Raw genomic sequence first — 15,250 nt, 5'->3', positions numbered from 1 at the left:
AGACCTCAGGCTAGTCATACAAGGTAGTCAGACCTAGTGAAGGGAAGCCACTCCTGCCCCTTCCTCAGTGCTTTCGAGAAATACTCATTACTGGAAATGCCTGACTTAAATGCCATTGGATGAGGCCTTACCTGTCAGGCTCTGGAGAAACACAGAGGCAGGAAAATGTTTATGTTACACTTGTATTCACAGGATTGGTTGCTCATCTGATGACCTTGGAGAGGATGATCCTATTGGCTGGTTTGAGCTGGAAGAAGAATGGGATGAAGCAGATGTCAAGTTGCAGCAGTGCCGAGTTGCCAAAGTAAGCAGTAGCCAGTTTGCATTCACTCCTTTACCTGCTCTTCCTTCTGTGAACAGTGCTCACTGTACCATCCCTGAGCCAACCCTGGGACCTTAGAGGGAGTGGGAGAGACAGGTGCAACATGGCTATAACAAAGGGAGACTTAACCCAGCCTGGGGTTACCAGAGAAGACTTCATGCCAAGTACTGGATATGGACTGGACCGTAACCTTTAGCTGAGGTGAGTCAGAAAGGCCTATTAGAGCGAGTGAGTAGTCCACAGGCATAAATGTCAGAGGAATGTGTCTGTTCACCTGGGTTCTGAAAGTATGTAATCTCTCTTTCTTTCTTTCTTTCTTTCTTTCTTTCTTTCTTTCTTTCTTTCTTTCTTTCTTTCTTTCTTTGTCTTTCCTTTCTGTTTTTCCTTCCTTCCTTCCTTTCTCTTTCTTGTATCTTGGTTTCTTTCTTTTTTCATTTACTTTACATCCCAAGGGTGCCCCTCCCTCCTCTCCTCCCAGTACCCCTCTCCCCGCTTCCCCCTTTTCTTACCCTTTTTTCCTTTCCCTTTCCCCCCAGAAAAGGAGCGCTCCCCTCTCCCTATATATCAACCTTCCCCAACACATCAAGTCACATCAGGACTGAGCACATCTTCATCCCCTGAGGCCAAGCGAGGCAGCCCTGCCAAGGGGAAGTGATCCAAAAGCAGGCAATAGAGTCCATGTTAGAAACAGTCTCCCCCTCCACTTACCAGGCACCCCATATGAAGACCAAGCCTCCCATCAGCCGCATGTGTGCAAGAGGCCTAGGTCCAGATTGTGCATGCTCCTTAGTTGATGTCTTAGTCTCTGAAAGCCCCCATGGGACTGGATTAGTTGTCTCTGTTGGTCTTCTTGTGAGGTTCCTGTCCTTTCCAGGTCCTTCCATCTTTCTCCCAACACTTCCACAGGACCCACTTTGTCTTCTAATAGGTTTAGGGTCTCTGGTTTTATGTCAAGGTCTTTGATCCACTTGGACTTCAGTTTTGTGCAGGGTGATAAGTACTATTTGCATTTTTCTACATGCAGACATCTAGTTAGACCAGCACCATTTGTTGAAGATGCTTTTCTTTTTTTTTGGCTAATTTATTTTTCTTCACTTAAGAATTCAGAACTTTCTTTAGAGTTCACACATAGTATGTGCTCAGTGCATATCTGTGCAGTTGAGTGATAGATTCAGAATGCCTTTATTACCAATAAGATGGCTCGAGGGTAAAGACACCTGCTGTCAAGCCTGAGACCTGAATTTGATCCCTGGAACAAACATAGTGGACGGAGAGAGCCAACTCCTTCCGTTTGTCTATGGACATCTGCAAGCACATGGTGAGATGCCTATGCCTGCACACATAAAATAAATAAATAAAATGTGAAACTGGAAATAAGTCAGCAATGCCTTTATGGAAGGAACTTTCCCTTTAAGAAATAGTTTGCACCAGAGCTGGACTTTGGGAATGCCTTTGCTTTGTTTGCTTTGTTTGTATCCTGCTTCCAGAGTTGCCCGTGCTGTTTGGAGAACTTGAAGTGATTCCTTAGGGCATCGACTGTTTCCATCAGATACCTGGTTTTTGTCTCAAAATGACTGTGCCAAACAGCAAACATACTTTCTCCCTCCTACCTGATTTTTACCTTTCAGAAGGCCATTGTTCTTAATATTATCTTTACAAAACATGATTTATTCAGTGTTTATATTGCACGCCTTTAATCCCAGCATTCAGGGAAGCAGAGGCAGGTGGAGCTCTGAGTTCGTGGTCAGCCTGGTCACAAAGCAAGTCTAGGACAGCCAGAGCTGCTATATAGAGAACCCCTGGTTTTTGTTTGTTTGTTTTTTTGAAAAACCAAAAAAAGTTTTTTCTTCAAACTCAGGGTGTTTGTATTGTCTTTTTTCTATTGGCTTAATATACTGAACTTATTTTATGTCCCCAGTACTGGGCATGGTAATACTTTATAAAATACTTACTAAAATCGATGGACTTTCCTAAAAAGGCCTTTCAATCCTCTTTTATTGTACTTAGGGTTTCCGAGTCTTTCTCTTAGGTCTCTTTTATTCTTTCTAGTACTTGATGGTGAAGTTCCTCTGCACCCGCCAGGAGTCAGCAGAGCGCTTAGGTGTGCAAGGCTTGAGCATCAGCGGGTACCTCCGGCCTGCAAGGGCAGAAGCGGAGCAAAGCATCCTCTGTGCCCACTGCAGAAAGGACACAGAGAATATCTGTGGGGGCACCCTGCTCCTCAGGACTCTGCAATTCATCCAGCAGCTTGCCCATGATCTGGTAAGATTTTTTCCGTTATTATATAACATTCCTCTAGGAGAAATGACCCCAGTGTTAAGGGGGGTAGACAACCTTTAAAACCTGGCACCTCTAAAGTGATGGCAGTATTAGGAACACATCAAGCTGATGACATGAAAAGGTGGGGAGAGTGCTCTGTGGTTCCAGTCTGTGGAATACAACTTGGCATGTGGCCATTGTTGGGAGGTCCCTGGAGTAGACCTGCAGACACATGATACTGTCGCTGCTTGTGCTTTCCCGAGGGCAGCAAACAAAGCAGCATCGTGAGATTTGTTCTTGAGGTCTTAGAATTACTTCTCACGTCTAAGAGGCGGATTTACTTAATGGACTAAACTATCAGGGTTTGATTTTGAAATATTTGACTTTTACTTGTCAATCATAGTATCAATTTACTCAGTCTCATTGCTGTCACTGTGGAGTGCTTGGCTGACTTCACGGGAGCCCTCTTGTGTATAGCAGTGTCCACCCTTAGCTTTCTTTCTCTTCTGTGCACAAGAGGCTGTTGAGCACTGTGTATAATGCGTTTTAGTCTCTGTTAGCTAAGCACTCATCACCGCAGGAAAGAGAGAGGCTTAGGAGCAATAGGTTGGCTTATGTTTATGAAGTGAGAGAGCCTGTGTGGCCATGTGTGTGTTAGTATTACATTTAGCTATGTATACACACACACCACACAGAGATATATACACACACACACACACACTTTTGAGTTGTATAGGAGTTTCACTCAAGTGGGTCATCTCACTTCTTAATCATGACAAGTAAATGAGACATCCCTATATTTCTCTAAATATATTTTTTAATTTTACATTTTCTTTGGTCTTTATTATTTTTTTTTTAGGTGCAGCAGAAGGAAAGTGGCTTAAAATATAAGTCTTTGCTGGACTTCACAGGTCTTGATTTGCAGATCTTCTGGAATTTTTACAGTAAATTAAAGCAAAAGTAGGTCAGAATTTGTTATAAAGTGACAGTCATAAACAAAATTGAAATGGATGTTTTTCCTTCTACTTTTTTCTTCTATGTATTCTTCCAATTTATAAGATTTGATTGTTGAAAATGGCACTTCAGATTTCTATTAAATGTTTAGGAAGCATTTTCCCATTAATTGTCCTCACATCTGATAGGACAAAAAGGTCAGGCATTATGGTGACACAGGTTGGACATTTCTAATCCAAATGCCTCAGTGGAAAATTCCACATCTCTCTTCATATCATGGATCACAGACAAAATACAGCTGGGCTAAAGCCATGTGGCTGCGAGGAGAAACCCAGTGACACTGCTTAGTTGGCATGTACCTGGTCTGGTCAGTCCCCAGTGACACACTGCTTGTTAAGCATGCGCACGGCCCTGGCTTCAGTCCCCAGCACTGAAGAAAAAAAAAAAAAAAGAGTTGCATGCAAAACAAATGAATTTCATATTTAAGAATTTTTCGTTTGTTTGTTTATTTTTGTGTGTGAGAGTTTATGCTCATGTATGTGGGTACATGGGTCTGTGTGTATATGGAGGCAGAAGGGGGAACTGGGTATTCCATTTTCTTAGCTAGGCTGGAAGCCAGTGAGCCCCAGAAATCCTCCTGTCTCTGGTCTTCCCCCTAACACACATGCATATTGATTGGCACTGGGTTTCTACACTCACAGGGCTGCCGAGCTTGTTACAAGGGACCTGGGATCTGAGTGCTAGTTCTTATGATGTGTAGCAAGCCATCTCTCCAGCCCCATACATTTTATGTTTAAACTTGGGTCCTGACTCCAAGAGAGGTTCCTCTCCTCTCTTTTCCTCCCCTTCTTCCTCCCCAGCCCTCCTCCCTCTCTGATGCATGCATGCGCAGATATTCCAAATCAGGGGAAAAAATCCAAAGTTTGAGACTCTTTTGTTCTGGTCCCAGCTTTTTAGATTTAGGACATGATTTGTCTCTTCATTTTACAGGTGAAGAAACAAAATCAGAAATGTGCTTCCTTCCCCAAAGGCAGTAGACAGGGTCTGTGTTTCCAGTGGGCAGTCAGATGGACTCTGTTTCCAGGTGTTTGGTTGTGCCCTCGTGTTCCTTCTAGTTTCCTCTGGCTTAGTGTTCCTTTATGGAACCTGGTAACTTGAGGGAAGTTCTTTGTAGACAGCTGTATGGCTTTGAGGGTAAAAGGAGCCTGCCCTTCTGCTCTCTGATGTTCTGTGTCCTCTGCAGCCCAAGGGAAGAATGCATCTGCGCACAGACCCTCCTGCTGCAGCTTCTGCAGAGCTGCTTCTCAGTGCTGCAGGATGACTCACCAGCTGCCTCTGAGGAGAAGCCTGTAGCACAGAGCCCTGAGGGAATACAGGCTGCCAAGAAGCTCTACACACACCTTTGTGATGGTAGGAGCAGGGGTGTGTGTGCCTTGAATATGACTTTGTACTGGTGGCCATAAGCCACTTGGCTATAGAAGTATAAGGGGTCAAGAGGTCATGTGAGCCAGAGATTGATGCTATGGGCCATGAACCTGCCTGCCTCCCTTCCAGCTCACTAAGCAATTGAGAATGATCTTCCTGTTTGTATCTCCTGGGGTACTGGAAATGTAGTGGAAGTGCCACAATACTCAGTTTTTTGTTCTTGTTCTTTTTATTAATTGAGTTATTTATTTACTTCCTTTCTGTTTTTTCCTCCCAGTCCCTCCCTGTCACCTTACCCCCCCCATCCACTCCTCCCCTTCTCAGAAAAGGGGAGGCCTTTGTTGGTGCTAATTTTTGGACTTCTCATGGATATCAATCAGCCTTGGCATATCAAGTTGCATATCTTCTCCTATAGAGGCCTGACAAGGCAACCCAATTAGGAAAATGGGATTCAGAGGCAGGCAACAGAGTCAGAGAGAGCCCCTGCACCCGCTTTAGGAGTCCCACTTGAAGACCCAGCTGCACAACTGTTACATACGTGCTGAGGGCCTAGTTCTATCCCATGCATGCTCTCTAGTTGGTAGTTCAGTCTCTATGAACCCCTAAAGGCACACGTTAGTTGATTTTGTAGGTTTTCTTATGGTGTCCTTGACCACACTGGCTCCTTCAATCCTTTCTCCCCTCTTCCAAAGGATTCCTCAAGCTCTGATTAATGTTTGGCTGTGGGTCTTTGTATCTGTTTTGTTGCTGGGTGAAGCTTTTCTAATGGCAGTTATGCTAGGTGCCTGTCTACAAGTATAGCAGAATATCATTAGTATCAGGGGTGGGCTCCTTCTCACAGCATGGTTTGCAAGCAGGGCTAGTCGGTGGTTTTCCCTTCCCTCAAATTCTCTTTGTCTTTTACCCCGCATATCTTGTAGGCAGGACAGATTGTGTACCTAAGGTTTTATGGCTGGGTTGGTGTCCCGATCCCTCCATTGAATCCCGCCTGATTATAGGAGATGGTCAGTTCAGGCTCCATATTCCGCATTGCTAGGAGTCTTAGCTAGGGTCGCCCTCATAGATTTCTGGGAGGGATGTTTTCCATTGTCTTTGCTTTCTAATGTATCCCAGAGATCTCCCCTCCAATCCAGTTTTCTTTCCAGTACTTTCTCCCTTTGTCCTCTCCCCTCCCCAGTCCCCCTCTCTTTCCCCAACCACCCCCCATTTCTAATGTATTTCCCCTTCTCAATGAGATTGAATCATCACCCCTTGGGCCCTTCTTGTTATTTAGCTTTTTTGGGTCTGGATTGTATCATGGTTATCCTGTACCTTATGACTAATATCCACTTATGAGTGAGTATATACTATGTTTGCCTTTCTGGGTCTGGGTCACCTCACTCGGGATGATCTTTTCTTGTTCACAATACTTAGTTTTATGGGGTCCTGGGCCTCAAACCCAGAGCTGCATAAATGCTGCACAAGCACTCTGCCAACTCATTTATATCCCTAACATATTTTATTTGATGCCTTTGGATTACTGTTTTTGAGTTGAGAGATTGTTCTTTTACAGCCTACTTCTTGTTTAGCTTCAGATACAGTTGTATTATATTGAGAGTAATTACTATCACACTGTTCAGCCTTAACTTCATTCAAGACACTGGGTTGAGGCCAGTGGATGAGAGTAAGAGACTATAGTAACAATTGAGGATGAAGCACATGCTACGTATGAGAGTTCTTCTGCGGCTTTGTGAAGAGTGTCTCAAGAGAATAGAGAAAGATACAAAAACTTGTCCATGTCGTCTTTGTTTTAGTTGCATGTAAACAAAAGCTAAATTACCTATTCTGCCTAACCTATACAGAGAAAAAGCTTGCTCTGGTACAAAGCACAACATGGAGAGTAGTGGACTGGTAATCAGGTTAGTTAGTGCTAGAGCTGACCCATTGTTCTTCCTCATTAGTGGTGGATAGAGCTGATGGAGATCCCGTGCCCATGGAGATCCTAAAACAAGAAGTGAGGAACACCCTTCTCAATGGGGCTGCCATCTTCTTTCCTGATCGGCAGACCCGGCGGAACCAGCTCTTCGCCATGATGGTAATTATATACCAAAAGTGTGGATTCCATGACGTAATTAGTCTTTATCTTCTCTAAAAACATGAGAGTATTTTTGATGTGCACACTATCTGCAGAGCTTTGTGTACGATTTTGAAGGACATGTATGATGCTCAATTTGAATTTCACAGCTTATCCTCTTAGAAACAGTGTCGTTTCTACCCTTATGACTTGGCTACAACCAAATCTTCTTACCTTTTCCTTCCCAAATTATGAGAAAAATTTAAAGGGATAATATAGTGACTCCTTATCACCTAACTTCAACAATAGCATCCCCAGGCTAATCTTGCTTTATCTGCGATATACCCCACTTACTCTTTAGTTTGCCCCTGCCCACCTACTGTCATTTTGAAGTAAATCCCTGATCTGTTTTATTCTTACTTAGCTCAATATATGACTGAAGAAAATATAACCAGGTTTGAATCCACAGTTGGTTCTTCTTACTCTCCTAGGGCCCTTCTCCATGTTACTTAGATTCAGTACAAGGGTAAAAGGCATTTTTAACAGTTAAATGCACTATGCTGCCCATTTTATACCAAAGACTCTGGCATTTGTTTGCTGGAACTATCCATCAAGTAACTGAATGAATGACTTGTTAGCATGTGTCCCTGTGAAACATAGACGACATATGGCCACTTGAATGGTGTCAGTGTCTCTTAGCAAAGCAGCCTGTCTCTCTGTGCACGTCCCTTCAGAAGGGGTGAGGTTGTTCTCTCACTCCACACCATGGTGGATTGAACAGCACCGCTAATTCTTATGATGTTGCTAAACAATTCTTCTTCAGGAAACTGTTTCTTGTGACCATCTCCTACCTTCCCAGCTGTTCTTTGCCAAGCAGAGGCCTTAAATCAGTCTTAAATCATCTGGAATCTCCCTGGGTGCCTTGCATAGAAATAGGTGTTTAGGGGCTGATGACCCCTTGTCAACCTGACAGCACAAACATATCACTGTTCAGCCATAACATTTCCTTTCTTGTTCATCCCCAAGGTCACACATGCATATCAGCATTCCAAATTTTAAAAGACCCACAGCCTTTAAAAATTCAGTCTCTTTAAAATATTTAGTCTCTTAAAATCCAGAGTCTTTGTAAAATTCCAAAACCTCTTTAAAAGTTCAAAGTCAACTGTGGGCTCCTATAAAATAAAAAATAAGTTAAACAGTTTCTTATTTCAAAAGGGAGGAATCAGGGCACAGTCACCATCAAGTCAAAGCAAAACCAAACTCCACGAGTATAAATAACTAAATGTCCAATACTGGTATTTACTCAGTCTTCTGGCCTCCTCCAGATGGCTTGGGTCACTTCCTCTGCCCTCTACAGCACACACAGCTTATCTCCAAAGCTCAGGCTGGCACCACTCACCTGTTGCAGTCATCCCATGGTACTGTCATTGCCGAAATGCTGGGTCTCTTGCTGCAGCTAGACTGCATTTTTCACCAGTAGCCCCTCCTGGGTTCTCTTCATGGTACCAACCTCTACTTCTCTCCATGATTTCTTCGATTCTAGCTTTCAACTGCTAGTGAGTCTGCACCTTCTCCTATAGCCTCTCCTGACCTCTCACAGTGCCAAGCCTCAGTTCTTCATTACTCCTTAATGCCTTCAAAACCAGTACTACCTGAGTTCAGATGCTGTTTCAAGGTACAACCTTGGCCTCCCTGGAACACAGCTTCTGTATGCTGACTTTGAGGAAACAGTTTCCAAAAGCTTGACCTCAGTGACACTGTCTGTTCCTAATCACTGCTAATTTCTTAGCTCTAGCTGACCAGCATCAGTTGTCCCAGTAAAGCAAAGGTTTCACTTCAGTGGTTCTGGTCTCCTGTTAATTGAAACCGATTCATGTATTCTTGACTCAAAATATACAACAGTCCTAATAAAGGATTTACATGCCTCTCACACTTCCCACTGGGATTTCATAAGCCAGGCCTCCATCATCTACATTTATCTCAACATTCTGTCTTCCAAGCTACCACAGAACAGCTCACCAGCTTTGGATACTCAATGGCTTTTCTATCCCACAGTTCCAAAGTCCTACGGTCCTCTCAAAAGCAACACAGCCAGGTCTGTCACATCAGTACCCTACAATGCTGGTACCAACTTCTGTCATAGGGTTTCTATTGATGTGATAAAAAATCATGACCAAAGCAACTTGGGGGGAAAAATGGGGTTTATTTGGTTTACACTTCCACATCACTGTTCATCTTGAAAGAAGTCAGGACAGGAATTAAAACTGGGCAGGAACCTGGAGGCAGGAACTGATACAGAGGTCATGGAGGAGTGCTGTTTGCTGTCTTAGTTGGATGTTATGAGATGTTGCAGTGGGTGGTGGTATTCTGTGGAATTCTATGCTGCTCTAAGGTCTCAAGAATGTTATGGAATCGATTTTCTAAATGTACAGTTTCTGGTTTCCTAGAAGAATGTCACTGAGCATGAGCACAAGCAGTCTCTGCAACTCACTTTCCGTTCACTCTGCACATATTTTAGGTAAGTTTACTTATCTTTGTCAAATACTTTGAATCTTTGCAAAATTATTATTATTATTATTATCATCATTATTATTATTATTTTAGATATTTCTTACTTCTCATGTCTTTGCAGTTGTGCTTTCTCTGCTAATCTAAAAAGCTCAGTTTCTGAATTTTCTCCCAGTAAGAGAGGGACTAGAATGGTGATGTAGCTCAAGTCTCAGTCATTTTCAAACCTCGGGCCCTTTGTGGATCCCTTTCTGAGTGCTTCATTTTCTAGGGGGATTTTAAAGGCAGAAACTATAATTAAAGGTCTTACATTTAATTATCTGTATTAAGGGTCTTATATTTAAATCTACAAATGCAATTACTTAAAAATCAACCACAATACAGTGTAGTGGCACATGCCTGGAATACCAATGTTCAGGCAATAGAGGCCAACCTGGGCTACTTGCATAGTGAGGTCAGGGTCTGTGTAGGCTACATAGAAAAACCTTGTCTCAAAAACGAAAACAATGGCTGGGGAGGTGGCTTAGTTGGTAAAGTGCTTGCCTTGCCAACAGACTTGAGTTCAATCCCCAGAACCCACACTTTTTAAAAAAGGTGGGAATGGTGGTGTGACATGTAATCCCAGTCCCGGGGAGGCAGAGAAAGGTGGATCCTGAGGGCTTGCTGGCCAATCAGCCTGCTTTGCAAGTCCCAGGCCAATGAGAGACCCTTTCTCAAGCAAGCAAAGTAGGCAATGCCTGAGGAACAATGCACAACTTATCTTCTGGCCTCCATATACATGTACACACAGCCATACACACACACAGACATGCACACATGCCACACACACCGTACATAACACATACATACACACATACACACACCTACAAAAGCATAGAAAGAAGATAAGCAGGGTTGGAGAGGACTTGGTGATCTGTTGTTATTACAGATGCTAATGGATTTGCAGATAACATAATGGACCACACAGCTTGTCCTTCTGACCCCTGACATTGAAATCTGTCTACATTCTTTTTGGGACCTTCAAAGTAGAAAACATGAAAATCCCCTTCCTGTGCCCAGATGTTGATAGGTTTGTGTCGTTTCAGTGATAAGGATCCAGGGGGACTTCTGCTTTTACCTGAGAAGAGTGACCTGGCCACCATGAACACCAGTGAAGTCCTGGCAGTCATGAACACCCTCCTCTCTGTTGCTGCTCGAGAGGTACCTGTTGACAGCAAGCTCTGTCTTTACTTCTGCTTTCAGGGGCACAGTCATGCCAGTCACCATGCCTTCTTTGTAGCCTCATTTACGATATGACTGCACTTGGATATTGACTGCTTCACGTGAGCACAGAGGTTCCCAGAAGCTCCTACAAACAAATTAGGGGATTTTTGTTTACCTCAGCAAGGAGTGAAGGCACAAGAGTGCTTGCTAAGACATCAAGTGCCTGGTAGTATTGGTCAGTGAGACCAGCAAGATCTAATTTCTTTTTGTTTTTTAAAAGCTTTAACTTTTTTAAAGAATCAGTTCATTTTCAACCCTATCAATTCTGACACTGTGATCTCTTTATCTTGTTATGGTGATATATTTATATTTTGTATTTCTTAAAATGTAGCCCTTACTGCTACCAAGTAAGCATTGCCTGACAGAAGTTTGGTTTCCAGGTCCCACCCCATGCTGCTGATTTTGAATCCCTAGGGATAAGGCTTAAGCATTTTTACCAAGCACCCCCAGGAGGTTCTGAGATAGGAACCCAAGATTTCAAGGCACTCTCGTAGAGGGGAAATCATCTAGGTCCCATCCTTGAGGTATTTGGAAATGTGGACTTTAGAATGACTCATCTTGAGCTTTGCATCTTTAGGGCTGTCTGTCTGTCTATCTATCTATCGTTGGTTTTTCAAATTTTGGCTTTTTTATGCAGTCTCATCTAACTCAGACTAGCCTACTAAGAATGACTTCAAATTTATGATTCTTCTGCCTCCACCTCCTGTGCTTTGTTCATAGGTAGTGTCTGTCACCAAGCTCGTTTTTGGTAGTTCTGGGGATGAAATGCAGGGCTTTATGTATGTCAGGCAACTGACATACCAACTCAGCCACATCCTACCCCAGTCTCCTCCAGTAGTGAGTGCTCTCCTGTTGTCAAGTTGTTGATAGAGCCACCTGCAGGAGTAAGCTAGTGGGCAGTTCCTCTCTTGTGGTCCTTATAGTGCATGTAGTCACAGACCCACTGACAGTGGCCAGTGTCTAACTACCATGTCTTCAAACTAGCATGGTTCTGCTGTGGTGTTCTTTGTTTTCAGCTTTGTACTTTCCACCGTTTTTCTGGACTCTTCTGCTCTTCTCTGAGTCTTCCTTATAGTGCTCACTTTAACTATCGTATCAACATGTGCTCTTAACCCCAGTTGGTCACTGATCTTTCTAGTCTCCATCTCTGTTTCTGCCATTTCCCATGCCCTGAAGCTCATCTTCCTCCTGTATGTCTCTCAGGTGTGAGTCTTTCTAAGCTCTCACCCTCCCCAGTCCTGCAGTCACATGCTGAGGTAAAAAACATCAGGGATCCCCTTGGGCTTCATTCTGCTGACTGTGCATCCTGTGGGAGGAGTTGCTAAATGTTGGAGCTAGAACTAAAATCTGGGCCACTCTGTCTTGCCCTCCTTCCACAGGGTCACACTTGTATAAGCTATAACTAGAGAAATGAGGTGGCATTTGTGCAAGAGAATTTCCCATAATCCTTAGCATTTGGAAACCAAGTGCTTATCCCATCACCCCTCTCACATCTGAACACAGGAAGTTAGATCTGCACTGACCTCCTAGGCAGAGGTCATTTAGCCACTAACATAGCTCCCTGGGATATTGGTGATTATATAAGAGAGGTAGAGCTGGATTAGATAAAAGTGGTCAGAATTGCTTACCTGAAGTTTTCTTCTAAGTCTGTTCCACTGTATCTGTATCCACTGGATGACTTGTGTACAAGGCTCTATCCTATGCAGGTACAGAGGAACAGTCTGGTGAGCAGAAGACATGTGATCATACGAGATCAGACATGTCTCACTATGCAGAACATGGCCATGTGGTCCTGGGACAGGCTGGGAAGCAACCTAGTCCTAGAGGAATTCAGAAGGTACTTTGGAGAAGGTGGTGCTGGATCCTGGGAGAGACAAAGTCTAAAGAAGATGGAGGCAGTGTAGGCAGAAGAAGCCTATGACAGTCAAGATGGGGAGGAGCAGGTGCTTGAAGAGAAGAATAGCAGTGAGTGAACTCTGGGCATGTGGAGCCTTCCGGAGGTGAGATCCTGCTGCATACTCCAGGAAGGAGTTAGTGCCATGTATATGGCACTGTATAAGGAGTCAGGACTGTAATGTATAACACCCTGATGGTAGTTGAAGCTATGACCGGGCAGCTCAATGAACAACAGGAGGACACCTGCAAAGAAAGGACAGCTGGAAGAGCAGGAAGGAGTTATGGGCAGGGTTTGAAGACAGCTGCAGCTCAGGATGGAAGAAGGTGAGGGCAGAGTGAAGAGAGTGAGATGCAGGGAGAAGTGCTGACCTCCAAGTGATAACTGATACCTGTGAGGTATCCCCAGAAGCAAAAGAACAAGAGACAGAAGTAAAACCACAGTGAATTAAGGCACCTTTAAAATGTTTTTAAGTTTATTTTTTATTTTATATGTTTGAGTGTTTTACCTGAATGTATATATTGTTCATGACATGTATGCTGTTGACCTTGGAGGTCAGAAAACAGTAACACTGAGTCGGGAAGTGGTGGTGCACACCATTCATCCCAGTACTTGGGTGGCAGAGGCAGGCAGATCTCTGTGAGTTCGAGGCCAGCCAAGGCTATACAGAGAAACCCTGTCTCTAAAAACAAACAAACAAAAATGAGAAGGAAATCCGATTCCCTAGAACTGGAGTTACAGATGATTGTGACCCACCATGTGGATATTGGGTACTGAATCCAGGTCCTCTGCAAGAGCAAAAGTATTCTCAACCACTGAATCAACTCAGCTCTTCATCCTTAAAAAATAGAGCCTGGTGTGGTAGTGCATGCCTTTAATTCCAGTGCTTGGGAGGCAGAGACAAGCAGATCTCTGAGTTTGAGCCAACCTGATCTACAGAGTGAGTTCAGGACATCCAGGGCTACCCAGAGAAACCATATCTTGAAAAACAAAAATAAATAAATGAATAAATAAATAAATAAAATAAAACAAATAAATAAAACAGGTTTTTATTCCCTGGCTGGCTATACCTGTGCTTCTTGTGTGCAAGAGTTTATCTCTAGAGGTCAAGTGACCCCTGAAAGAAAGTTTTAAGAACAAAGATGATGATTAGACAGTCCATAGAAAGACAAACAGTTATTTTATGGTAGGAAAAAATTTGGTCAACTACTCAGGAAGAGCCACAAAGAGAAGATACAGAAAAAGAAGAGATGAGCCATGGGCTGGGTTTCTGGAGGGTGCAGAAATAGATGTCCCTTGGAGGAAACCCTTTTGTAGGGGGGCATCTTCATAAAGCCATTTTTCTTGCTTTACCACTAGATTGACTGTTACCCTTGTACATGGTTTGGGTGTTTTGTTTTGTGTTTTGATTTTTTTCTAGTGACAGTCACTTTGGTAGAGATCTCTCACTATGTTCTCTGACACTCTAAGTTAACTATAGTGTTTGGACTCTCTCTCTACTTTCTTGCAGTGTGAGTTGTTGATGCTCAGTCGGGCTCATGGAGAGGTTGGCTCTGTGCTCTTCTCCCTGTTCTGGTCTGTGCAAGGCAGCCTGCTGTCCTGGTGCTTCCTGCAGCTCAAGAGCACAGAGGCTGCAGCCAAAGAACTTGCCAGGGATCTTATCGAACAATGTGAGTATCAGTAGTTTCTGAGTTTGACCTGTGAGAATGCCCTTCCTCAGTAACTCATGTACTTGTGTGTCAGGTGTGCATGTGGCTTTCTGTATCACAGCCCTCTTAACAGGTCTGATTGTCGTTTTTCTTCTTTGAGACAGAGTCTCACCACGAGCTGAGGCTGACCTCAGACTAACGATTTTCCTTCCTCAGCCCCATAATGCTGGGATTACAGGCATGTGCCTCCATGACTGGCATAGCTAACTTATAGAAATGCAAAGTAAGAAGAACAAAGGCATCACTAACTTTAATAGCAGCCTTTTACTGAAAAATGCACTGCTTTCCTTCCCAGAAGCATTTGCCTGATGGCTAATAATCTCATCTGATGCAGAGTCCCCAGCTTCTGTATCCCTCTAGAGCAGTGTTCTTAACCATCTTAATGCTGTAATCCTTTCATATAGCTCTTCCTTGTTGGTTTGACCCTACCATAAAATTACTTTCATTGCTACTTCATAACTATAATTTTTCTACTGTTATAAATCATAATGTAAATATATGTATTTTTCCAGAGTCTTAGATGATCTCTGTGAAAGAGTTACTCAACTCTCAGAGGGGTCACAACCCACAGGTTGAGAACTACTGCTCTATAGCTTCATCTTTGGTGACAATTAAGCAAGTGATGTTTCTCCTATATCAAGTATTAACTACTCCCTTTATGTTTTGGTAGATGTGGGACAGTTTCTGGCAAGCATGAGAGTGATTTTGGAATCCCTTTTGTCACAGTATAGTGGAAAGACCATAGTAGAAAAATTATGTAACTCGGTGTTTTCCATGGCAGCTCGTCAACTGGTAAGAGAAAATGGGGCCTGTTTGTAAACAGCAGGGAGGGGTGGCTATTCCAGAGAGAGCCTGGACTGGAC

General features: G+C 43.4%; 1 protein-coding gene across 2 annotated transcripts in view; it reads left to right on the top strand.

Annotated features, from left to right (window-relative positions):
- Zzef1 (zinc finger ZZ-type and EF-hand domain containing 1) overlaps positions 1-15,250 on the top strand; it is a 122,973-nt gene that overhangs the window by 43,426 nt on the left and 64,297 nt on the right. Inside the window, exons 12-20 of one of the 2 annotated variants that reach the window (XM_060387367.1) lie at positions 193-304; positions 2,372-2,584; positions 3,441-3,541; positions 4,779-4,945; positions 6,901-7,034; positions 9,464-9,531; positions 10,607-10,721; positions 14,189-14,348; positions 15,058-15,179. In XM_060387367.1, coding sequence (XP_060243350.1) covers positions 193-304; positions 2,372-2,584; positions 3,441-3,541; positions 4,779-4,945; positions 6,901-7,034; positions 9,464-9,531; positions 10,607-10,721; positions 14,189-14,348; positions 15,058-15,179 — 1,192 coding nt within the window. Of the gene's footprint in view, positions 1-192; positions 305-2,371; positions 2,585-3,440; positions 3,542-4,778; positions 4,946-6,900; positions 7,035-9,460; positions 9,532-10,606; positions 10,722-14,188; positions 14,349-15,057; positions 15,180-15,250 lie in introns of both variants that reach the window. The other variant, XM_060387366.1, reaches the window with a different exon arrangement.

The sequence above is a fragment of the Meriones unguiculatus genome, chromosome 7 (genome assembly GCF_030254825.1).
Source record: "Meriones unguiculatus strain TT.TT164.6M chromosome 7, Bangor_MerUng_6.1, whole genome shotgun sequence".
Lineage (NCBI taxonomy): Eukaryota > Metazoa > Chordata > Mammalia > Rodentia > Muridae > Meriones > Meriones unguiculatus.
The sequence above is the reverse complement of the archived record's forward strand: the minus strand, read 5'-3'. Positions and strand labels throughout refer to the sequence as shown.